Source organism: Lontra canadensis, unplaced genomic scaffold (genome assembly GCF_010015895.1).
Source record: "Lontra canadensis isolate GAN:19392208 unplaced genomic scaffold, GSC_riverotter_1.0 scaffold8, whole genome shotgun sequence".
Taxonomy (NCBI): Eukaryota; Metazoa; Chordata; class Mammalia; order Carnivora; family Mustelidae; genus Lontra; species Lontra canadensis.
In genome coordinates, this window is record NW_022631002.1 from 4,258,820 (window position 1) to 4,284,835 (window position 26,016).

The 26,016-nt window shown below is 52.8% G+C and overlaps 1 protein-coding gene across 1 annotated transcript; it reads right to left on the bottom strand.

The window, feature by feature from the left end:
* Window positions 1–443: 443 nt before the first annotated feature.
* Window positions 444–25,066, bottom strand: WFDC1 (WAP four-disulfide core domain 1). Its single transcript, XM_032853846.1, has 7 exons — window positions 24,583–25,066; window positions 12,254–12,437; window positions 8,334–8,417; window positions 7,251–7,391; window positions 3,578–3,619; window positions 1,976–2,047; window positions 444–604 (listed from the first exon to the last, which is right to left on the bottom strand). Exons 1-6 carry the CDS (start codon window positions 24,736–24,738, stop codon window positions 1,989–1,991), a joined length of 666 nt encoding a protein of 221 aa, XP_032709737.1. The 5' UTR covers window positions 24,739–25,066; the 3' UTR covers window positions 444–604; window positions 1,976–1,988.
* Window positions 25,067–26,016: the final 950 nt, after the last annotated feature.

Sequence of the window (26,016 nt, forward strand, 5' to 3'; positions counted from 1 at the left end):
TTAGAGGGATTCGACCCAGAGTGGCACACACATGGCTGGACATTCCAAGGTTCCAGAGGAAAGCTGAGCGGACACCTCATCCCAGGATCCCCTCCCCCACCCACCCCCAGGGTTCAAGGGCTTGAGCACATGCAATTTAAGATCTTGGGGAATTAAAACCATGAATCCCACCTGAGTAGCCAAGTTCCCTTCCATTTTATAAGGAGCAATTTATCCTGAGCACAGTTGGGATAGGTGCGCGCCTCCCAGAGACAAATCTGGAAGAAATGTGTAGTAACGGGGATGATGAACCCTCTGACAAAGGAGCTCCGTACAGCTCACGAGGGCAGTGACCTCTTCCTGCGGTGGGGTCAGGTCGAATGGGACTGGTAGGTGTGCTGCATCTTCAGGACGACAAGACAGGGGCCCAGGGCTGGGAAGGGGCTCCCACCAAGCCCCCCAGCCAGGCGGGGCATGCTGGTCTTGAAAGCCAGCTGTCTGTACTCTTAAGTATTTTGGGGGTCATGCTCTGTCAAGCTGGGCATAACCTCCAGGGGTCAAATCATGTTTTATCCAACTGTTTCCAAGACTTAGCAGAAGAATGGAGGAACGTTCTCGCAACTGGCTGGAAGAGAAGCAGAGGAGGAAGGAACGTGAGCCACTGCTGGGGCAGAACACGAGGTGACAGTCCGCATCATCTACTTCCTTGTCACTCCCCACATACACCAGTCAGACGCCGCTTTCCCTAAGACTGAATTCTTAACTTACTTCCCGTCTCTCTGGGTATCGTCCTGTTTAGTTCCTAACACATCCCTCACCATCATTCCCATTATATAGATAAGGAAAGCGGGACGGGGAGAGTTGAAGGCATTTGCTGAAGGTCACATGTGGTGGGTCAAGAATTTAAGCCCAGTTCGGGCCGACTGGCTGCTCCCAGACGACGCCGCCGCAAGCCACCTCTCGTGGCCTGCTCTCCCGCGCTGTCCCCAGCGCTTTCCTGTGGCAGCTCGCCGTCCTCAGTGGATCAGACCCACTCCAAGGACTGGTCCTGTCATCAGCAGGTAATAGACACGTTGGCACCCATCCTCAAGGGCTCAAGACTTTCCCAGAGGACTCGCACCAGAATATTCTGGACTCTGAAACCTGATGTTTGCCTTTCAAGGACATTCTGGGGAAATCAGCTGCTTTCAAGGGCCTTTGTTGGCTGTGTGAAGATATTTGGCCTTCACGGGGTTGGGTATTACTGGCAAAGATGCTTCCAGTCCTTGGCACCCACAGGCACGCATCTCACCCTGGAGAGCATCTGAGAGCAGGGCCTATGCCTTCCCTGGGGTCTCCCTCTGGTGACAGCCTCACCGCCATCATTCTGTGTCTACCCCAGTGGCCTCCCTGTGGCTCCTCGAAGCCAAGGTCTCTCCCGCCCCAGGGACTTCTGCTCTCCTGGCTTCTTTTGCACAGACACCTGGTCTCCGGGTCTCCCCAAGGCAGTTGCTTCTCCTTGCAGACCTTGGCTCAGACATGACCTCCATATGGTCCTTCCCCAACCTGCTCTTCCTCACGCCCCGTCCGGTTCCTTCACAACACTTACTGTGGGCTGATTTCCTTGTTGCCTTCTTTAGCCTCCTGCAAGGAGGTAAGCCCCTAGGAGCAGTGGTTGGCACTTGAGAGTATCGTGTGACAGAGGGAGCGAAGGAGGGATGGACTTCAGGGGACAATGAGGACTCATCTGCTGTTCATGGACGCATTAAGACAAGGAAAGGAAAGTTGCAACCCGGTCTAGTGTTTAGATTTAGGTCTGGATGGGAGAGAAACGTACACTTCCGGCTATATACCAAGTTCTCCTACGTTTACTACGATATTGTAAGAGAATTTTAAAATTCTACCCCAGGTGAAGCCCTAGTCTCCCCTCTCATAGTCAACTTGGTGATTAAAGCTCCCAGGACACCTGGCTGGGCAAACCCTTCCCTGGCCATTGGCCACCACTCCTCCCACTTACCGGCACCGCTGCCTTATGAAAAGTGCCTCTGGGGTCCTTTCCCAGGCTCCGCCACATTCTTAGAATCTCCTTCTGCAAAAAGACCGGGGCTGTGTCAGGGCAGTCGAATCTTCTGCTGCTCAAATGCTCATGGCTCACCAGCCACAGCCCAACAAAGTTCAAATACCAGGTGCCCTGGCCCTGTCCCCTCTTCCCCAAACGAGGTCCCCCAATCCCAACTTGCAGCCTCCCCCCTCCCCTCACCACAGCCACACCTCTGGTGCAGGGTGGTCCTGCTGCATTTCTGGCCCAATCTACTGCCATCCCCCCTTGCTCACTACACACCAGCTACAGTAACGGCCAAGTTGCTTCCAACCCTAGGATTCTCACACTGGCTGTTCCTCTGCCCACTGTTTCTTACTCTCTGGTCTGAGCTTAAATATCTCCTCCTTGGGAAGCCTTCCTTGACATTCAAGTCTAAGGTGTCCTTTTTATGGTGTCCTGTATGTGACCTCAATCACCCTAATCACTATTATTACTAAATAACTACCTGGAGGCTCTTCATGTCTGTATTTCCTGATTGATATTAGCTGCGTGATGGCAGGGACTGCGGCCACCAGGATCACAAATGTAGTCCCAACTCCTAGCACAGAATAAAGGTTAACACTTGATAAATATGGGCCGTAAATTCTTAATAACGATATGATGGATGGAAGGATGGATGGATGGATGGATGGATGGATGGATGGATGGAATGACGGATAAAAGAATAGAATATTGGAAAGATGGATGAACAGATGGATAGAAGAATGGATGAATGCATGGAAGGATGGATAGAAGAATGGATAGATGGAAGATTGGAAGACTGGATGGATAGACGAGTGGAAGGATGGATGGATAGATGGATGGATGGATGGAAGATTGGAATATTGGATATGTGGATGGATGGATGGATGGATGGATGGATGGAAGATTGGAAGACTGGATGGATAGACGAGTGGAAGGATGGATGGATAGATAGATGGATGGATGGAAGAATGGAATATTGGATATGTGGATGGATGGATGGAAGATTGGAAGACGGATGGACAGATCAATGAATGAATAGACAGAAGGACAGTGTCAGCCATATTTTCAATCCCCTGAATGAAAGTAGGAAGGACTTAAGCATATCTGGTCCCAAGTTCTAACATTTAACAAAGCCTTTTTTTCTTCTATGAGTCCCTCTTTGGCTTCCACCTCCTCTGTTCATATCAGGCAACAGGGCTTCTACTTTATTCCCCAATCCTAGTTCTCATTTTGTCCCCAGTGGGACATCCCTAACCTGCAGCCTCTGTCCCAGGCTGCAGCCTAGAAAGGCTCCTGCCCATGTCAGATGCCACCTGGAGGGCTTCTCCGGATGGAGGAGAGATTTTCACACCAGAAGCATCTTGGCTTCCCACCACCAAAGGGCCCTCTGATGGCATAAAAGCAACGGGGAAGAGTCTGGGCATTTCCCTTCAGAGCAGCTTCAAACTGTAGCTCTCACAACAGGCAATGGGATTCTATTTTTCTTTTTCACCCAAGAAATCCTTACCGTTCCTTTTAGTGTCTGCTGCAAAGAAGAGTGGTTTCTTCTCTTACCTGGGTATTCTTTGTAAAATTTGTGTCGGAGGAACTGCCCATCTGGAAAACACAGGAGAGTTAGATTAAGCTCCTTCCAGTGAGTTCGTATGGCCAAAACCATTTCATAATAAGATCAAGGAATTCTTTGTGTTTTCACTCTCATTCCCTCCCAGGTGCGCATGGAGTGTCCAGAGGCTGCGTGACGTGTGATGTCACGGCTGATGGAATGCAGAAACAGGCGTGAGAATCGAACTCTCCTCTCTCCTTGCACATATTAGAACTGCAAAAATGTAAACCGGGGCCACGGGGCACCTGGGTGGCTCAGTGGGTTAAGACCTCAGCCTTCGGCTCTGGTCATGATCCCACGGTCCTGGGATCGAGCCCCATGTCGGGCTCTCTGCTCGGCAGGGAGCCTGCTTCCCCCCACACCTCTCTGCCTGCTTCTCTGCCTACTTGTCATCTCTGTCTGTCAAATAAATAAATAAATCTTTAAAAAAAAAATGTAAACCGGGGCCAGTCTTCCATTTTTTGTGTGTTGGAAAGTATAGTTACTTGTAAAAGAAACACTATTTCTGTTTAATGCATAATGAGTTTATCATTGTCATTCTTCAATGAATTAACACAAATGTTTTTAATGCCTTGGCTTCAGTTTCTAATACGGTAATTACCCAGAGCCACACAAAGGAGAGCTCTATGGGGTCCTCAATGTTTTGGGAGTGTAAGGGTGTCCCGAGGCCAAAAAGTTTAGGAATCACTGTCTTAAAAAGATGAATTGGAGGGGCACCTGGGTGGCTCAGTGGGTTAAAGCCTCTGCCTTTGGCTCGGGTCATGATCCCAGGTCCTGGAATCGAGCCCTCCATCAGGCTCTCTGCTTGGTGAGGAGACTGCTTTCCCTCTCTTTCTGCCTCCCTCTCTGCCTACTTGTGATCTCTGTCTGTCAAATAAATAAATTAAATCTTTAAAAAAAAAAAAGATGAATTGGAAGCCAGATTTCAACATATTATTCAGCAAGTGTGATTACAAGCTATGTACTTCACATGGGGAACACATGGTACTTTTCTGAGTCTGTTCAAAGGGGTTTTGAATGTCCTCACTGCATGGGACAAAGTAATGAGTAGCTATCTCATTGCACTGCTTCCCTAATCCTCTCTGAGCTTCAGTTTGCTCACCTGGAAATGGGCACAAAATTAGCAACTCATGGGGCGCCTGGGTGGCTCCGCTGGTTAAGCCTCTGACACTCCCCTCACGCCTCCACGTTTACCAAACATGATCACAGGTCATTTTAACAAAGTAGATCTTCCCGGCTTAAGGCCACACGATTCTCTGTCTTTTGCACGCAGCACGAGCCAAGTTGCTCGGTCAGAGGCAAGCTGGGGGGACACGGGACGTGTTGCCTCTGAGTGACCTCAAACCCACTCAGAGAAATGCACTGACTCCCCGGGCCCTGCTCTCCAAAGAGGCAGATTTACTGCCTGTGTCGACGTTCATTTTCCTCTCGGGAAAGATGTGAACCCCTCAAATGCTGGGTTCCAAGCTGATGTACCATAAAACCCAAATGCTCCCAGGCACCCTCTAGACACTGGCTCTCGGAAGAGACTGGCGTCCTAGAGGTGGGCATGAGATCTGCAACTTACTCTCAAACAGCCCCCAAAATATACACCAACGTATATGGAGAGACAGCGGGGACTGGCGGGAGGAAGAGAGAGAGAACGGTAAAGTGAATGTGACCATATTTTAACAACTGATGGGCCATTGGGGTGGAGGGTTCAAGGTACTATTCTTGCCTCTTTTCTGAAGTCTGGAATTATTAAAAAAAATTTTTTTTTAAGATTTTTATTTATTTATTTGACAGAGAGAGAGCACGTGTGCACAAGCAGGGGGAACAGCAGAGGAAGAGGGAGGAGGCTCCCTGATGAGCAGGGAGCCCGATGTGGGACTCGATCCTGGGACCCCGGGATCACGACCTGAACCGAAGGCAGATGCTTTACTGACAGAGCCACCCAGGCAGCCTGAAGTCTGAAATTATTTCAAATATGTAGTTTAAAATGATAATACTTAAATAAAAGGCTTCTTTCTGGTTAGCCTGGGACAAGTGCCCTTGTTCCTCCCCAAGGCTGTTGTTCTAAGAGAAGTTGTTAGAAATCAAGACATGTCCAAATTCCCATATAATTACCAACAGTTGCTGCTCCCTGAGGTCCCTGGGAGCAAGGCTAGGAGGAATTTTGCTTACATTTCCATCTGCAAGGCTCTGATCATTCCTGGAGCAGGGGAGAACACAGAACCACACCCACCCACAGACTCTACATCCCATGGACAGGCTCAGAAATGCCCCCCTTGGCTCCTGGTCAGCTGTGCACACTGTAGGCAAGTTCCTCTTCTGTAAGACAGATGACAGCATGAAGTGGCCTATGATGAGCCCACTTTATGGGTAAGAAAAATGAAACCCAAGAAGGTTAGGCTATTTACCATACACAGCAGTGAGGGGCCAAGGGACCACCGGAGCCCAGGCTGCCTGGGTAGAGAACACACTCGTGTTCCGCAAACAGCAGGTGGAACGTAGGAGAAACCACCAAGATTACTACTGTGGGCAGAAAGAAAGAGACAGACAGATACAGAGGGAGAGAGCTCGAGTGATGGGGAAGGGGTAGAGGCAGAGGGAGAGAGAGAATCCCAGGCAGGCTCCATGCCAAGCACAGAGCCTGATGCAGGGCTCGATCTCACCACCCAGGGATCACAACCTGGGCTGAAACCAAGAGTAGGACGCTTAACCGACTGAGCCACCCAGGTGCCCCTAAATGCATCCTTTTGAAACACTTGCGGGAAATACCATTCTCCAATGAGGAAAAGAAATGCTCAGGCAGATCATGTGCCCTGTTGTGTTCTTTGGGCCTCGGTGTAGACCAAGGGTGCCAATCCCAGCTCTCAGGGCTGAGAGATGCGGAGGCGGGGGCTGGGCCCTGAGTCTGGGCTCTCAGAATCCCAGGAGCTCAACTGTGACAAGGCCAACTCACACCTTCCTGTAATTCCAGATTCTTCGCTTGTCCCGCATTTCTTCCAAGTCCTGGGGATCTTATGCCTTGCCTAAGGCTCGGAGGGCTTTAGCTAAGTATCACCAGCCGTCCATGCTCCTGGTCCTGGCCCTGCTTGGGAAAACTCATGTCCACTAAAGCAGTGCCATTCATGCCCCTCCCTGATTGCTTTGCTATTTACTCTCCACCTCCAGGGACCGAGATGAATGAGGTCGCACCGAACGCTCCTGCAGAAACCCTGGGGAGTCAAGGGTTCTCAGACAATTTAAAAAATAGTTAATCAGATGAATATTAAATATCCAATGTTCCCTGATCACCTAATTCTGCTTGGCTCTGCTCTGAAGGCTTTACACTATGATTTAAATGAATTCCCATAAGGGTGCACAGTGGCCCCATTTCACAGATGAGAATACTGAGGCTCAGAGGTTCAAAGGCACTGATCCCAGTTAGGAGGTGGCAGGGCTCAAAGACCTGTGTCCCATGCAGGCAGGGAGGGGAAGGATGGAAGACAAAGGGAGAAGCACAGAAGGAGGAGGGCAGGAGGAGCTCTCGGCCAGGCTTCAGGGGGCACTGGCGGTTGTCTCTGGGACAGGTGTCCCATGTAGGGTGTTCTAGAGAGAGGGGGCAGGGGCCAGGAGCAAGGCTTGGGTGCCCACACTCACCTGCCTGCCGGCGCTGCTTGACACACTGCCCGCGGTTGGGGATGCCCTCGGCCACATCCCCAGGGCTCAGGATGTGGCACTCGTAGCCCGAGGGGCAGAGGAGGGGTTCTGCCCCATCCTCTGTGGTGCTGCAGGCCTCGGCTGGGGGACAGACACGTGGCCAGGTGTCAGGTGGAGGTTGTGAACTAGAGGGCCTGCCTCCCCTCTGCCCTCCACCTTCCAGGCCATGCCTCAGGTCTCACTCACAGCAGTGTGTTTGCAAACACACGCACACACAGGGTCCATGCAAAGTCACGTGATCCCAAATGCCCTCATGTGCCATGAGCTACATACATGTTCACCTACACACATGCTCATGCTTATAGTCACATGTGTTCACGCACAAAAGCCCGACACACACACACACTCACAGATACGCACACGCTCCCACACACAAGTCCTGGCCTGTACACATGATTCCCGAACAGGTGCATGCGCTCACACTTACAGCCACTGTTGTACACGTGCATTCCTATACAACTCCTGATGTGCACACATTTGCACACCATGGCTCTTACACGCACACTCACACCTATAGGCACACACATTTGCACGCACGCCGATGCACAAACATTCACACAGCCCTGAACAGCCACACAGGTGCACACACAGCCGCACACCCTGGTGCAGTCGTGCCCATGGATGTGTGCAGGGTCACAGGGGGAGCCCCGTCCACACAAGTACAAGGACACACTCGTGCCCTGCAGTTCTCTAGGCCCCCGGGGCTGCCAGCCTGCTCTCCACCCACCCGGAGAAGGCCTCATCCTCAGGGAACAGGGAACGCCTTATGATGATTTCGGGGAACTGAAAATCAACCCCAACCCCCTGCCTCTCACGTCTCCACCCTGCGTGGTGGGGGGAGCAGGAGGCCCCATTTGCAGGGCGCGTCAAGCCCTCTACTGTTCAGGGGGGCCAAGCTGCCGCCACCACCCTTCTACGTATTGGGGTATCTGAGAGCAGACAGCCTGCTGGAGGAGAGGCAGCCTGAGAAGCAGGGCCCTGGCCCTGGCTCAGACGTCAGGTTGGGTTTCACCCTGCACGTACCTTGCAACACCTCCTCAGGGCCATCCAGAAGCCAGCCGTTGCCGCCAAGCCATCGAGGTTTCGGCTGCACTAGCCAGTCTAAAACTAACGAAATAATACATGCTTAAATGGAGCCCTCCCCCTGCCAGGCCCCTGTCTGACAGTCGAGAAATGCCCCAGCTCTGGGGTTTGGGGAGCCTACACCTCATGAAGAACACAGAGGCTGCCTACCATGTATTTGCCCTGCCTTTCAGTAGCAGAACTTTGAGTTTCCTCGAGCCAAGCTGGAGACTACATTTCCCAGCCTTCCTTGCAGCTAGGTATGGCCACATGGCTGAATTCTAGCCAATGGGATATGGGCCAAAGTGATGACACAACTTCCTGTGTTGCCCAGGCATGGATGCCTGTTTGCTCTCCTCCCTCTGGCTCTCCCTCTTCCTCCAGCTGGGGAGCCACTTCCATCATGCAGAGCAACAAGATGGAAGGAACCTGGGTACCTGGATGAAAGGAATGGTTGCATTCATGCTGACCTATTATCCAAGAGAGGAGTAAATGCCTGATAGATTGGACTCCTGGCTTCTTTTTATCATCGCAGCATAGGCTGCTCTGTGGCCAACATATTTTTTAACAAGGAGCAACCCACATGGTAGATTGTAAATGGATTCAAAGTCCCAAAGCAGGGATAGAGAGCCCAAATGCTTCCAGGGAGCAGGTAGGTAACACACAGAAGAAAAGCAGGTCAGGTAGGACCATAGTAAACTGCCTCAGTGGGTCAGCTGCTGGTCAGCTTTGGCCAGCACTCCCCTGTGTTCCTAGAGCCTATGGGTTTGGTTTTTGTTTTGTTTTGTTTTGAACTTCAGGGATTTTTGAAAAAATGTAAACTCCTGGTTTTTAAGTGTTGGCAATTAATTTTTTTTTAATGTTATGCACTATAGAGGCATCTGGGTAGCTTAGTTAAGTGTCTAACTCATGATTTTGGCTCAGGTCATGATCTCAGGGAGGTGAGATCGAGCCCCATGTCAGGCTCCATCCTGAGTATGGAGCCTGCTTGGGATTTTCTCTTTCCCTCTCCCTCTGCTCCTGCCCCTATCCCCCCAAATTTTTATGCATTATGTAGATCAAATAAATTGGTCTGGGATCACATTTATTTATGATCTCTGCTTTTGTTGGACTCCAAAATATGACAAAAATAAAGAGGTTGATGTGCTGTCTAGCATCTTTGAAGGCACATAGGTGGATATTGGTAAAAATGCTGGTTAACCTTTTGTTTAAAAAAGCACAGATGATCTTAAGACAGTTGCTCACAGTGGACAAACTGGAACAGAGGAGCAAATGAGCAATTTGCAACTTCTAACTGGAGGGGTGACGGGAGGAGTTTCCGCAGGCTGACTTCCAGTCTTCTGTTCCTTCCCTCCTCCTTCTTACCACCTTGGACCAGGTGATAGAAAATGTTTTCAATGCTACTTTTTACCAAATAGGAAACTGTATTACTATTTCTTATTTGTATTCCTTCCTTTGTCAAAGGCTCCTAAGTAGCAGGAGATACATATACGCAGTTTCCTGCGTTTTTAGAAACTGAAACTTGGTCATGGTCTTGCCTTAACCTGCAGACCCCAAAAGGCCTGGAGGCGCAGGGTCTCCCCTCTTTGTGCCTCCATAGAACTTCCTGGGATCACCTGGAAAATGAACTCTCTGCACCCCCGTTCTTACTTCAAGATCTCCGTTGGAGGGAACCTAGCTAAAGATTGCAATGAAGTGTGTAAGCTGCTTCTAACCCAGCCTGGTGCATTTCAGGTCACATGCTCATGTTAGATCAGTGGTCCTCAATTTGGGGTGATCTTGTCCTCATAGAACATACAGCAAGTCTAGAGATACTTTTGGTTGTCACAGTGGGAGTGGGGGGACTAATGACATCTCATGGAGCGGGGAGGTCCAGGGGTGCTGCTGTACGTCCCACAGCACCCAGGTCAGCCCCCACCACACCCCAAACTAGAATTATCCAGTCCCCAGATGTCCAGAGTGCCGCAGGTGAGAAACCCTGTTTTTGATGTTACTGTTATAATTGTTACTCTAACAAACAGCGGGAATCTTCTCCCTGGTCAGTGATTCATTGATTCATTCAATATTCATTGAGTACTTTTCAGGTGCCCAGAAACCAGTTAGATGGTGGGCATCCAAGAGTGAATGAAATAGACCAAACCCTGCCTTATGGGCGCTGACCGGCAAGTGGGGAGAACAGTCAATGAACAAACAAAACCCAGTGTTCTAGATTGTGCTATAAAGAGAAATTAGGCAGGGAAAGAAGGGTAAGGAACGGCTACAGGAGGGTTTGCCATTTAGAGAGGGGAATCTTGCCTGAAAAAGCAACCACCTCTGGACCAAATCTGAAGCCAGTGAGGAAGTGAGCTGTGCGGGTGTCTGGGGGAAGGAGGTTCCAAGGCAGTGAGGGACACCCATCTATGAACCCGGATCCCAGAGTAGAACCCCATGTCCCTGCAGTCAGGACATAAAGCACTGGACACTTCTCCACAGTCAAAGACTGCATTGAAATACCAGCTTTGCCTGTGATTTTGGGCCAGCAACTCAGCTTCTCTGAGTTTCTGTGTCTTCAGCTGTAAAATAAGCCTGATAACAGTCCCTCCCCACCACAGGGCTGTGTGAGGATTAAATGAGATGATGTAGAGAAAGGTTATTGGAAATGTCATGAACAGTTGTATAGTTCGTGCACTGCTCTAAAGCTCCTGGTGTCTGTGGCAAGTAAGACTAGAATCCTTGTTCACTGTCACAGTCCAAAGGAAGGGGCACCTTTTTTGACTTACCCACCCAGAGGGAAGTACCTTTATGTGTGTCCTCCATCAGAAGGGGGTGCCACATTGTCTTTTTTTAATAAAGGGCCCTGTAGAAGCCTTCCTGGCCCTGCCTCTCCCTGGCCAAGCAGGGTAGACTGTAATAACGAGCATTACCGAGGGTGCTGACTACCTTGTCACCGCTGTGACCTCACCCCAAAGAAAACAAAGTGCGGTTGATGCTCCTGTTTCAGCCTTGGGAGGAGGGGTTGGGCCTGCCTTCTCAAGCGGCCTCCAGCAATCTAGCCCACCTCACAGGAGAGCCCTCTCCCTGAGAGGTGTGGTCTGAGCAGGCGGCTGTCATCTAAAGGCTCAGCCCCAAGCAGAAAGGAGAGGGAGGAGACTTCACTGCACCCATCCAACTCACTTAGGGGTACCTTTTTTTTTCCCCTGGGCAATGCACCGCCTACCTGCTCCTCAGTATCCCCACAGGCTCCCCTCCCACCCCTCCCAAACCTCTCCAGAAGGGATCCCAAACTCCTTCCCTTCAAAGATGAATGAGTCCTTGCAGGCTGTTTCTCCCAAAGAAATCACCGCTAAGACTCAACAGACTTCTTACCGCTGATCTGCTCCCTGCCAAACCAGCCAACGTTCAGAGCCCTCCAGGAGCTGCAGGTTCTCATTTCAGTCCCGTTTTACAGCTGGGGGGACTTCAGGGCGGTGACCAGCTGGCCAGTGAACTTGAACCCAGGAGCCTGCATCCCCTCTTCCTCTCAGGGGCACACCGCATCCGGACTGCTGAGGTCCCAGGTCTCCGCCTCCAATACCCCCGGGGCCAGGATCGCCAGGGAAGTGGGCGTGGTAGGGTCCAGGGCGAGGAGGATGCGGGAGACTGGAGGACCCACTGCCCTTTTGGGGCACCTGGGGTCCCCGCGGAGGGTGGCCCAAGGAATGCGGTCCAGGGATTCTAAGAATAGCCGGACACCTGGATTTTTTTGAATGAGAAATCGCCCCCATCTTCTCAGGAAGGGGCATCTTCCCCGGAAGGGGCGTCTCCCCGCGGCGGTGGCGAGCCGGTAGGTGTCGGGGGTCCCGGCTCCGCACCCCTCCCTGCGCGCGCGTCCCCCATCCCCTCCCCGTCCCCTGGGCTCCTACCTGGCGGGGGCGGCACGGCCTCCAGGCAGGCGTAGGCACAGCCGTTGTAGCAGCAGCGCCGGTGCCGCGGGCACTCGGAGTCGGCCTGGCAGCGCACCGCCTGGCAGGCGCCTGGGGGCAGCGAGCGCGGCGGCGGCGGGCAGCGGTCAGCGCGGGGCTGCCGGGGGCTGGTCGCCTCCTCGGCCTGCGGGGGGAGAGCGTGGTCAGCCACGGGCGGACGCGCATGCTCGTGTGTGCGTGTGCGCGGGTCTGGGTACGCACACAAACCTAGACATGTGCACACGCGGGTGTTCTGCAGATCGGCAATCCCCATGCGTTTCCGCGCTCCGAGAGTTCCCAGATCACACAGACACACCACTTGGATGAACCTTGCACATTAGAAAAACGCCAGCTCAAAAGAGAACACACAGTGTGACTCCATTTAACTTTGTGTTCAAACACAGGCACACAGGGTGTCTGGTGTGAGAAGTCAGCACAGGGGTCCCCAGGTGGGTGGGGACCCAGAGGAAACCTCTGGTCTCCGGGGACAGGCCCTGTTCTTCTTCGGGATCTGGGCACTGGCTACACGGTGTGTTCACCTTGAGGGAAGCTGGACATGAGATTTGCCCACTTTCCAGTATTTGTTCAATAAAAAGTTAAAAATCGTACAGTACTTAACATGTAGGAAACATGGGCACATGAGCAATAAAATTAGCATTTTGGAGGTGAGGTGGGAGGGGCTCTGTCACACCAAGCTACCCACACTGGGTCCCTCAGACACCAGATCCCGTCCATGCCGGGCACACTGTTCTGCTTCTGGATTTGAAAGTGGGCTGTGTGGACGTCAGGTCTTACGTACACATCCCTACACACAAACACACACACACTGATAGAAGAGGTTCATTGGGAGAAAACACCCTGGCTTGCCTTACCTCCTCACCACTCCTGTCATCTGAATCCCTATCTACCCCCTGTCCCTGCTCCCCTGCAAATGTATCTGGATTTCCGATTCCTACCCTCCCATCCAAGTAAGTGAAGCTTGTCTGCAGACTAGAACCCTGTGCCCTTACCCTGCTTTGAAAGATTAGCAAGATACGGTGGTGGGTGTGGAATACTAGCGTGTAGAACAATTTGTATGCTATACACCTAACGGTGCTTTAAAATAAGCATCTGCACACTCATGCAATATGTATAGGGTTTGCCTAAAACATTTTTGGAAGCATACACAAGGATACACAAGACACTGTTATCACAGATGGCCTTTAGAGAGGAGCATTCGGTTCTGAAGCCAAGGAGGATTTCTCCTCGTTGCCTGCTTCAATATTCTTTTGGCCATGCACACATTCTTTTTTTCAATTTAAAGAAGGCCATCAAAAATTTAAAAATTTTTTTAAATTCAAGAGAAGTACTTCTGAAGCATTTTTGATGACAAGAAAAACACTTATGTTAGTTAAAAAAAAAAAAGAGCAAGGAACAAAGCAGCATATGCACTCTGACCTCAAGGGAGTAAAAAGAGGAAGGTCAAAGATGGGTCCACGTCCTTCCCTTGACCCCTACCCCACAGCTGCTACGGTGGCGGCCAAGCCCATGCGCTGCTCCTGGTGCCCTGTAGGGGGCGCAGGTCACCGAGGACTGGTACACGACCAGGGGCATCTTGGTATTGGTGCAAAGGACCAGGGGGTTTTCAAACTACCTCCCAGGGGAGCCCAGGACGCTTAGGGGGAGAGCAGGAGAGGGAAGAAAGCAGTGACCAACTCGCAGGGACAGCCTGGGGAGGCCCCGCTTCTCCCAGGGAATTCGTCTTTTCTCCCATAGATATGTCGGTCATTTAATTTGTGAAATGCAAAAATGAACACAAAACCGACATTTGGCTCCTAAGGAAATGAAGGCTTCAGGAGATTGGTGGTTCTTCCCCAAAACAAAAGGGAGATCACGGACCACAGCATGGATTTTCAAACCGGTTCAGCCTTTCGCCAGCCCCTGCCCAGACCAGGCCCTGTAATTCCCGTATCATGAGTAATTTTCAAGCTGCAAGCTTGCAAGCCATCGGCTCTTGGTTCATTTTTTTTTTCCGGGATTAACAAAATTGGACCCATGTTGGGGCCCAACCATTTTCATCCTAATAGAACGTGACAGCTGCCCGGGCCTCCTTGGGAGGGTGACGAGGCCGGGGTGCATGTGGTCGGGAGGCCCGGTGGAATTTTCTGCCCCGCCTGATTGTGAACGAGGCCTCATTTACAGACCTCATTGCAACCTTCAGATCATAAATGAGACTGTCTCCTGCCCGCTGCACTTCCCAGTCTGGGAACATTAGGACACCCATGGTGCGGGCAGGGGTACAGAGAGATGGATCTTAGCTGTGCCCCTGCTCTCCGCTCCCAGGAAAATTCAAACCTCGGGTCTCCCAGAATTTGGAGAGAACAAAAGAGATAAGCGCCTTAAAAGTCAAATCTCCCGAGTTATTTGCGGGGCGGCCCAAACAACAGATGGTTGTGGGTGATAAAGAACTGATTTCACTGAGGGGCCCAGATTAAAGGATTAACTGTTTGGGAAAATATTTCATGTCACACAAGGTAATGCTCAAAAAGATCCTTTAAAAGCATGTTTCCCAGAGTTCTGAGAAAGAACTGACTTTATCAGAGAGATAAATAGATCACCAACATCCACCCCCACACACCAAAGGGTGTCCCAGCCTGGGGGAGGACAAAGGGTTAAAGATCAGATGGAGTTGGCTGGCTTCCCTCCCCTCAGCCCCTCCACTTCCCAAACTCACCCCCCTCTCTTGCTCATTCCCTGTCAGCTATCTTGGCCTCTCTGAGGTCCCGGGAACAGTCCTGCCCCTGGGCCTTTGCACAGGCTAGGTCTCCTGCCTTAGATGCCGGCCTGGCTCCGCCCTCACTTCCCCCAGGTCTCTAAGTGACACATGCCGTCCCCCTGCACTGCCTGTTGCTCCCCCTGGGTTTTGTTCCCACCTGTGTCCCTGGTACCCACAGCAGGGCCTGGAACAGAGTAGGCACTCAGCACAGATCTGTGGTGGTTGAATGAATGACGACGGTTGCCCAAGATGAGGTCCGCCACTTGCCAGTGGTTCCCCAGGCCTCCCTCTATGGGCTTCTGTGTTGGGACTGAACAATCTGCAGGCACAGCGGCGCTGTGTGGTGGGCACCGCTGTCCGGGCAGCCTTCACTGCCCGGGAGCCTTGCCTTGTATCAGATCCATGCAACAGACACCTCTTCCCACGCACTGAAACCCTCCTCTGGTCACGTGATGCCAGCGGGGGAGGTCCAATGCCTACACACATACACTGGAGCCTGCAGAATGAAAGGTCTGCCCCAGGCCACAGGCTGAGAAGAGTCACGAGCCTAAGGAGTCCACTCCTCTGTCCCGAAGCCCAAGTAATGGATCCCAGCTATGAATCTAGAATCGACGGCCTTGATGACTGAAGGTCTGCTCAGACCCCTTCCTCCTCCTGGCCTTGTGGCCTTCCACACGCTGTTCCCTCCACTCAGAACTTTTTCCAGCTGCCTCCCCTTCCTTTGGGGCAAGAACGTAGGAGCGTCTGACTTTTGGGTATACCAAGAGGGGTGGGGCTCATGGCCTCATAACAGTACAGGCTGAGTTCAGCTGGGATCTAACTCAGGCTTAGGAACTACACAAGTCTGGGCTTGTTTGGAGGTTTGGGGGGGCGTTAAATTTTTAAATTCAATTTAGTTAACATATAGTGGATTATGAGTTTCAGAGGTAGAGTTTAGTGATTCATCCGTTGCGTCCAACCCCCCTTGCTCACTCCGCCACGTGCCCTTCTTACTGTCCATCACCCAATTGCCGCCTCCCAGCCACTTCCCCTCCAGCAACCCTGTTTGTTTCCAGAGTTAAGAGTCCCTCAGTTTGTTGTCCTCTCTGTTTTCGTCTTATTGTACTTTTTTCCTCCCTTTCCCTAAATTCGTGTTTTGTTTCTTAAATTCCACCTATAAGTAAAATCCTATGGTATTTGTCTTTCTCTGATTGACTTATTTTGCTTAGCATAATAGCCTCTGGTCCATCTGTGTCATTGCAAATGGCAGGATTTCATTTTTGTTGATGGCTGAGTAATATTCCATCGTCTGTATCCCACATCTTCATCCACTCGTGTGCTGATGGACATCTGGGCTCTTTCCATAGTTTGGCTTCTGTGGACACCGCTGCTGTAAACATCGGGGTGCTGGTGCCCCTTCGGATCACTGTGTTTGCATCCTTCGGCTCAATACCCAGCAGTGTGATTGCCGGGTTGTGGGGTAGCTCTATTTTCAACTTTTGAGGAGCCCCCCTGTCTTCCAGCGTGGCCGCACCAGTATGCGTTCCCCCCAACAGTGTGGACTCCCCTTTCTCTGCATCCTCTCCAACACCTGTCATTTCCCAAGTTGTTAATTTTAGCCATTGTGACCAGTATGAGGTGGTCTCATACAAGTCTGGGTTTGAACCCTGCAGCTCTGGGATCCTTCAGAAAAACCACTGATTTATCTGAGCCTTGGTTTCCCTCATCTGCAAAACGTGCACACATATCTCACCTGCTGCAGGTGTCTGTGGCAGGAGGCCAGGAGCTCGCACCTGTGCCACCGGCAACACCGGTCCGCTGGAATTCTGTTTGCTTTTCCTGTGGTCGACCTGGCAGCCCTGAAAGCCTCCTGCCCCCCAGCCTGGGGACTGTCAGCTCCTGGTAGCTTTGGTACCAGTAGCCTCCCTGGGTCTTCCTTCCTTCCAGTCTCCCCCCTGCCCTCCATCACTCACAGGATGGTTTAGGTCTGAGCCTGGGGCAGATGCTACAGGAAATGAAAAGCTTGTCCCTGCCCCAGAGGAGTCTGGATCTAGCTGGGGACCGAAGATGCACCTCCAGGAGACGCTCAAGCAACAACCCCGTGTGGCACTTGGCGGCATTGTCCTGTCTTTGCCAGACGAGTGCAGACAACTGGCAGAGTTCCTAAAAGGACGGGGGCGGTGGACACAGCCATGCCCAGTGCCAAGGATGCCCTGAAGCAGCGTCCACCCCCACTCCGTAGTTACGATCACTGTCCCCATTGTACAGGTGGGGGGACTGAGGCACACGGCCACCACAGCGGAAGGCGCCAGGCTCGGGACCTGGGCGGTCTGATCCATAAGGACAGCAGAGCAGGTAGCATCTACGGGGCTCCGGCTGTCTGCCAACGCCGAGCTGTGTGCTCACATACTACATCTCCCTGAGACCTCCCACACGCTGCAAGGCCGCTGCTGTTCTGAACGCACTTGACAGACGAGGAAATGGAGGCACCGAAACATGACAGACACTTGCCCAAGGCGACCCAGTGGGCGAGTGGCAGGGGCGGGATTCAGACCTGGGTCTGTCCTATGCAGGGAGCAACTTCCCACCCTTGCCTATGAGTTCTCTCCTGGTTGGTCATCTCAGGGGCGTCCCCCCTCCCATGCCCCCACCACCTGCCCACCCGTGGGCCAGCCCCAGCTCAGGATGCAGTCAGAGAACTGTCCCCCAGCCCCCAGATATGCATTCTAGAAAGAAATCATCCCGGCCCTCACCCTCTGCAGCCCCATCAGCCCTGCCCTCCATGGCCACTCAGGGGAAAATAAAATAATGGCATGTCAAGTCCCTCGGACAGATGAGGCAGCTCACCCCAGACTGACGGCATCCTTCATGGAAATCCCAGGGTGACCGTGATTTCCATCTCTGATTTTCATTCCTGCTAAGGGAGCGTATCCCAAGTCCATTTCCAAACAGCTGCTGAACATACATTTACAGCATAATGCAGACCAGAACTCTCTAGTTCTGTATGCCACTTGGATAAAAATGACTCCCTGAAGGTTTCCCACTGAGTGGCTACATTTTTTTACTCTTCAGGGAGATCGTTCTGGAGACCTCGGTGGGTCTGCCAAGCCCTTCGGCTGCCGATACCCTGAGGAAGTAGGTTAAGGAAACTCCGGGTGTGGACTCTGCAGTGGAAAACCCGATTCTTCAAGTCCATGTCTGGCTTCTACGGAGGCAACCAAAGAAGTCTGGATAAAGGAATCATTGCCTATCTGCACTGTGGAACACCACAGAAGCCTTTGAAAAGAAGACACAGAGCCGCCAGGTCAACGTATGGAACTATCAACATATGCCGTTCAGTGAAAACTACAAGGTAGAAAACAGTACCAACAAGCCGGACACAAACTCCAGAGAGTGTAGGATGGCATTTCCACACACTGTCCAGACAAGAGGACTCCAGAGATGCACAGCAGACCGGCAGCTGCCTGCCACCGGGGCAGAGGGGAAGGGGGAGCCCCTGTTAGTGGAGACCTGGCTTCCTTTCAGGGTAATGGAAATGCTCAGGCACGAGACGGAAGCGACAGGCGCAGGATGTCTCGCTTTAAAATGGTTAATTTCACATTATGGGAATTTCACCTCAATAAAAAAGTTTTCAACAACAGGAATAAGAAATAGCATTAAGAAAAAAAATGTCTGAGCGTCATTGTTTTGTGGAAACGTCTAGGGGCACCCGTGACACAACGTCAACAGAGCTTATGTCTTGGAGGGAAAATGTAGATCTTTGTTGCGTGGTTATGACTTTTTGTATTGCCTGAACTTCTTTTACAGCAAACATTGTTTTTATAATGAGGAAACAATTGTGCAGCATTGCCATTTAAGGAGAAAGAATCCAATCTCCAACACTGCCCCCATTTCCCCCGCATCCCTCCTCGGCGCTCTCCACCCTCTCCATTCCAGTGCAAGCTTTACCCTTCTTTGGAATGTTTCAGTGACTTAACAGCCAGACCAACAAAAGTGCACCCCAGGACTGATTTGCTTGGTGCCGGAAGAAAGCCAATTTTCCTCCAAGCATTACTTGCTCTTCCTCTGGAATTCGGACGTCAAAGTTCTAAAAATATGTCTCTCCCTGGAACAGAGGCTTCGAGTTCAGTGTGCCTTGACGAATGCCATTTCCTGACACCCTGCGACCTCAGGGCTGGGCTCGGGGAGCGGAACTGGGTGCACCGCTAAGGGGACTTCCTCAGGGAGGTACTCAAAACCCCGGATCTCACACCAGGAACGACCCCTCTCGGTGCATGACGAGAGCACACCGGCATCCATGCACACTGCCATGCACAGGAAGTCTTCTGGAAATTTCCATCCCCTCCTATCCTGTTCTGGAAGGTTTTAACGTAATTTATTCATTCATTCGTGGTACATTCACAGTTCCCAGGCCTACTACATGCCAGGCACTGGGCTGGCTCTGAACTGAACTAGAAGATGTCCCTGCCTTCGTGGGGCCCAGTTCCAGACCAAGTGACAAACCCTAAGCCAGACCGCACACAGATAAAGCAAATGAACTGCATGTTTTTTTTGGTCATCTGCAAAAGTTGTTAATGAAAATGAAAGCCACAATAAAACGACAGTCACCCAGGCAATAGTAATGGAACTAAATGCTTTGAAGAAGTCGGGACGATAGGAAAACATTTAAGGGAACGGCCTTCGGAGAAGAGCGTGAAGTTAAGACCAACTACGACTGGGGTTTGGCGGGGCCAGGAGCAAGCGCTGGAAATGCTTGCCCGGGGCACTGGGGATGGAGGGGACGACCGTCCAGTGCCCGGGCCACATGGATCCCGTGGGCCTTCAGAATCCTTACCATGTTGTACCTTGGGTTCCCACTGTCCCCTTTAAAATTAATGTGGTCGAATATATATATAATACAAAATTTGCCACTTTAACCATTTTTGACGATTCAGTGGTTCTAATTCACAATATCAGGCAACCAGAGCATCTATTTCTGAAACGCTTCCATCACCCGAACAGAAATCCCATTCTCACCAAGCAGTTCCTCCCCATTCCCTGTCCCTGGCCCCCAGCCCCTCTAATCTGTCTGTCCCTATAAATTTGCCTCTTCTGGACATTTTGTACAGAGAGATCGTACAGGACCTGGCCTTCCATGACTGGCTTCTTTCACTCAGCCTATGTTTTCAGGGCTTATCCGTCCTGTCACTGGTTGTTAATATAGCGTTAATGTAATGTTTTTGTAACATTCCACTGCATGGAGAAGTTATATTTTGTTTCCTCACTTGGAGCTTCTAGACCTTCGGGCTGTTTCCAGCTTTGGCAGTCTTGACTCACGGTGCTGCTCAGACAGTCACACACTCTTGCACGCACACTCCCAGATTATAACCACACACAGCCTGGATGCTTCTTCCCTTGCCCATTTCCACCTGGGATTAATTTCAGTACTGGAACCTCAGATGGGGCAGCCGGGCCCAAGAGAGGAGAAAGTGATCTGCCCAAGGTCACCCCCAAAATCGCATTATCCAGTTCCTCTTTCTTCTTTCCTTCCATCTACCCACCCAGCCAGCCAGCTCCCCACCACCACCCCTGCCGCATTTCTAAAATGATTCTAGATGCCTACGATGTGCCAGGATCTGTGCTAGATACAAGGCCATGGCCAAACCTACAGCAGGGTTGTCTCACTTCTGCATCCCACTCGTCCTCTCCTGCCCCCAGGTAGGAGCCACAGAGGCTTGGCCAGGAACACCCCAGGGCCCACATGCAGCTCCTGCTCCTCTGAATGGGGGCATCCTAGAGGTCCTGATGACGGGGTCCTGTAGGGGTGGGATCTCACATCTTTCAAGGATCAAGGAAAGTCCCGAGCCAGAACACTCCCCACCAGGGCCTTGATGACCTCATCTGGAATTGTCCAGCATCAGGAGTGCTGGTGACAAGCCCTAGCAGCCAGCTCTGTTGGTGCCCCGAGGCAGACTGGGGGAGCTGGGGCCTGACCTTCAGTTCCGCGTGTTCCCATGGTGTGAACCCCCCAGCGTCTTGACCTGTCCTGTGTGCCAGCTGGGCGAGTCCCCCACCAGACAGAGAGAGTCTTCCGACGACCAGAGCAGACGGGAGGTATACACAGCTCCAGGCCTCCTGTCTCTCCCGCTCTTGCTAACTTTGCCAAGCTTAGAGATGTGATAGAGAGTTCCGGAGCTCCCAGAAGTAACAAGGGAAAGGAGAACCAGTTTGGGGAGACTGAGGAAGCCGGGTCGCAGTGGGCAGGGGCTGGTAGCTGCCTCCTGGGGGCCAAGAGCTGCGTGCACACGTGAAGGGGTCCTAGTGAGGGGTCCCAGAATGGCACCCCTTGCCCCCTTGCCCCTCGTGGCCCCTCCACCGGGCAGGCCCTCTGGGACAGCGGGCGAACTGTCCAACCACGTCCAGCTGAGGGGACAAAACAGATTCAGCCACAGCGACATGCAGAGACCGTTGGGCCACCCACGACATGGTGGCTGCCATGGGCCCCATGCGGTGGGATTTGCCGAGAGGCTCCTGAGAGCTAACGCGGTGAAGGCCTGTCCTGACACACAGCAAGTGCTCAGTCAAGCACCGTTTCCCCAGGTGCCAGGGAAGACAAGCCCCAAACGCCCGCTCCAGGGAATGGACTGAGCTCCCCCCACCTCAAAAAGGTCACCAGGCTATTTACAAACTTTCTGCTTCTGTTTTCTCCAGCCTGGAGAACCAAATATTTGGTTCTGTGCGTTTGTCTGGTCTGGTTTTCTTTTTAATAGTGCACTTGTAGAGAAGGGGGCTCTGGGCCAGGCATGGGGCAGAAAGCTCCCGCCCCCTTTTCCCTGGAGGGCACAGTCAAGGCCCCCGCTCCCCATGATGCAGAAGGGGGGCCGAGGCTCTGAGAGGGGAGACCCCTTTCTTACGACAAGCCCTACAGTGGCCTCCTTGGGGACAGCAGCAGTGCCTCCCTCTCTGCTGTGTCTCTAAGTCCTTGGGCAGTCACAGGGACACAGGGTTCAGGAAGGGCCCTGGGCCCGATCCGCCCACGGCTGGAGGGACTAGCCGTGCCATCTCCCTGCGCTGACAACGCCCAGACACTACTAACCACAAGAACAGACGGAATTGTAAGAAGGAGCACAAGCACGAGCAACTGACAGAGCCCTAAGAAGGAGCACCTACTTCCCGTTGAAATATGAATCACAGCCGTCCGGGGCCACGCCCAAGGCTGCAGACCTGCCTCAGTCTGGGGTGGGGGGCGTGGGTGCTGTGTAGGAAAGTCATGCTTCTCAGTGTAGCGGAGCTGTTTCCTATATTCTGAATTTCCCTGTTGGACATTTCCAAGGGCCCTGGAAGTCCTCTGGTCTCTTCCCTTCGTTTCCCAGGTAATGACCAGAGAGGGGCGGTGAGTGGCCCAAGGCTGCACAGCTTATTAGAGATGCCACGGAGATGAATCCCTGGGCCGGGTGCCCACAAGTCAACAGCCTGGATCCTTCCCCAGGCGCTTTCTCTGAGGCCAATTCTGGCACAGACCTCTCGTGTGTCCCAGCACTGGGGAGGGATGCTGGTTTCTGCTGATGACAGGGGAGAGCGCCAATCCAGGGAGGGGCAGACTCAAAGCACTCGCATTCTGGCAAACGGTGGCTAGGACCAATTTGGTTTCTGAAGACCCCCTCCCTGGCCCACATGCACATCATCCTGACTACCCTGCTTCCCCATTCCTCCTAGAGAGATGTCACACAGTCCACTCCTATGACATGTTGGGACAAAGGGGGAATCAGACTAGACGATGTATTGGAAATCCCTCTGTGGTCCTAGAACCAAAGTGCTAATGACCCTGGAAGATGAAATCATCCTGCCAGGCCAGCAAGAGCCTGGGAGTGTCAAACCCAAGCAGGGTCTCTCTCCCCCTTGCACAATCAAACCCCCTCCTGTGGTGAGGACTGCCCCCTCAGGGGCTCCCAGATGCACTGTTTTTGCTTCAAGACCTCTGCCTACATTGACTCTTCTTCAAGGAATGTCCTTCCTCCCCCTAATTCTTAATAGCTCTTCAAGATCTGGCCAGGATCTTGCCTCCTCCAGGAAGCCTTCTGTGATTATGCTGTCTCATACAAGCTCTCCCTTCTCCAAGCATCCACCACCACTGCACTTGCTACGATTCTGTTCTGCTCCCAGCGGCTGCCTGCCTGACATGCAGAATGTGAATCCAGGAGGCTACAATGAGCCTCAATACGGTTTCATGCATCTCACCATGGCAGCAGTCATTAAATGTTCCCCTTTACCACTTAGCTATCTGGAAAACTCCTATTCATCTTTCAAAACCCAGCGTTGAATGTCCCCGACCCTGGAAAACCCTCCCTGACTCTTCCTGGGTGGAGCCAAACTCATTCTTCTGTGCTTCCAATGCATTTCCCCATAACTCACTCCCAGGGATGTACAGAGCGCCAAGTTACCGGCAGGCAGCGGGCAGGGCACCAGGAACACTGTACTGAATGAGACAAAATCAGGCCCCACCCTGGGGAGCCTACATTCCACCGGGGGAGGCAAGCACCTGCCAATTTCCCAGTGACTTAATGACGTCACCAAGACGCACTGAACACTCGCTAGGTCTTAAGTGTTGCATGTGTCGTGAGTCATTTCATCCTGAGAGCGCCAGAGCCTGCTCCTTGACCTTCCATGCTTCTGTGTCCCCTGTGTGGGAAGGCGCTAAACTTCCACCCTCCCGCCCCCACTCACTCTCCTAGTCCCCTCCCTGCTCTATTTACCTCCTTGGCACTTGTCACCAAACACACTATGTTCCTCTCATTTCTTCCTTACCCTCTGCCTCTCTCACTAATCGTGAATTCCCCAAAGGAGGGACCTGCCGTCTGTGCGCCCACAGCCTAGGACGGTGCCCCGTCAACACCGCTGACCCAACACATTTGTCAAAAGGAACGTATCACTCTTTCATTTTCAGATGAGATCACTGGCACTCAGAGATGTCACTAATTTACCCAACGTTACACAGTTGGTGAGCTGCAGAGGCTGGATGCAAACCCGGGCCCCTGGCACCAAGGTACATGCTTCTTGCCACTTGCCACATTGCACAGTCCCCTCGTATCACCACCACGTGTCACCCGACTGCCTCCTCCACCTGACTATGTCGCCCTCAAGGGTGGGAGCTGTCGTCTTCATCTTGTCCCCCACGGGACCACACACAGTGCCTGGCCCGGAGCAGTTTCCACCAACCGTTTACTAAATGAGTAAACAACCCCATGAATGTCTAATTATGTTTTATAAACATCTGGTTATTGATCGTTGAGACAAAATTCTCAGTTTCAAGTCCCTGGAGTCTTAAAGCGGGTGCTGTCAGGAGGACTCTACTTTGGTAGACGAAAGCATGTCCCAATCCCCCTTGCACATTCTGGCATGCCCTCTGCTTCTCTGCTTACAGACCAGGAGCCTTCTGAGGGTGGTGAGTTCCTTCCCTCCCCACACCCCCAACCCTGGCATGCTCGGATCTAGACGCTGCCCTGCCCGAGCACTTGCCAAACAGACAGCATCCGGGGGTCGCCCAGCCCCTCCCCGCCTCCCTTCCCCAGGCACTTACGCGGGACTTCTCTGCCAGCCTCGTGTGCAATGCCCGTTTCCAGAGATTCTTGGCAGAGCCGGCTTCGAGGAGAAGCAGCAGGAAGCACAGAGCCCAGATGACCTTCCTTCGGCCGCTGCCCCTCCTGCGGCCGGAAAATGGCATTTCCTCCCACATGTTCAGGGAAGAGGGGCCCTCTGGCCGGGTGAGTGCTGGAAGTGGGGAGCCGAAGTGTGCACCGTCTGCCAGGCTCTTAGCTACACTCGGCCAGGTCGCTGGGATCCTGCGTCTGGTGCCCAGCACATGCCCTCACCCTACCACCACTCCCGGTGGTGGCCGGCCCTCCTGGTTATTTTTAGCTGGGACCTATAACATCTGGCCCCAGAGGCTCCACCATAGACGTCTGCGGCCCAGGCAGTTCAGACGGTGGAGGCAGGAGGAGGGGGCACAGGGCTGGCTTGGAGACGTGGCTGGGAGTTGCCCTGTCCCACTGGGATAACGAGCACTTCCTCCTTGCAGACTGGGGCAGTCTCTCCTCCCCAAGGAGGTGGCTGGCTGCGGGGGCTGGGGGGGTGGGCCCGGGCCGGGTGGGGGCGGGCACACAGGGGAACCGGCCCAGGAAGGTGGGTGGGGGTTGGCGGCTTCTAGCTCGGCGAAGTTTTGAGCTGAGCTGACGAACCATCTGCCCGTAGAAGCTTCTCTGGGAGAGGTGCTGGCTGAGCACGTGGCCATGGGAAAACTCACCGCCTTGAACCCTGGTGTCCTCCCTCGTGCGGATGTGCCAACAGTTACATCGTGTGTTCCTTGGGAAAGTTCAGTGACGTTTTGACCGTGACCCGGGTCACATGCGTCGTGAGTGAGTCGTGTCAGCCTGTGCGTGCTCTGTACACATGCAGGAAGCGCCGTGCTCAGTATCCGACAGTCCGCTGCCTGCCCGCAGCAGCCCCTACTCTGACGCCCATTTCACAGACAGGAAAACAGGCACAAGTACTTGCCTGAGGTCAGGCAGCAGGAGGCCACGTTGGGGCTCGGCCCCAGGCCCATCTGACCCCTGCGACCTACAGTCAGGAAAGCAGAAGGGACCCAGGCCCCAGACTGAGCCACACCTGGGTGGCATCCCAGCTTGGCCATGTAGATACGGCGCTGGGAAAGCCTGCCCTAGTTCTTTCATCTGTGACACTGGGTTTGTGGTCTTAGCTCCGGCGGCAAGAGAAGCTCAGACGCCCTCATGTGAGTGCTGCAAGGTCAGGCATTGCTCACTGTCCACACGGGGCCTGGCCCGCGTGAGCCCCCAGCAAGTCCCACATCGGGGTACAGAATAGGTTTAGCCATCACAACAACCATCCGAGGAAGTACGCATCATCTGCAGACGAGAGATGGAGGGCAAAAGTCAGTCCCAGTACATGGCACAGGATGGCACACAGTAGGTGCTCAATACATGCTCTTTGGCTGAGA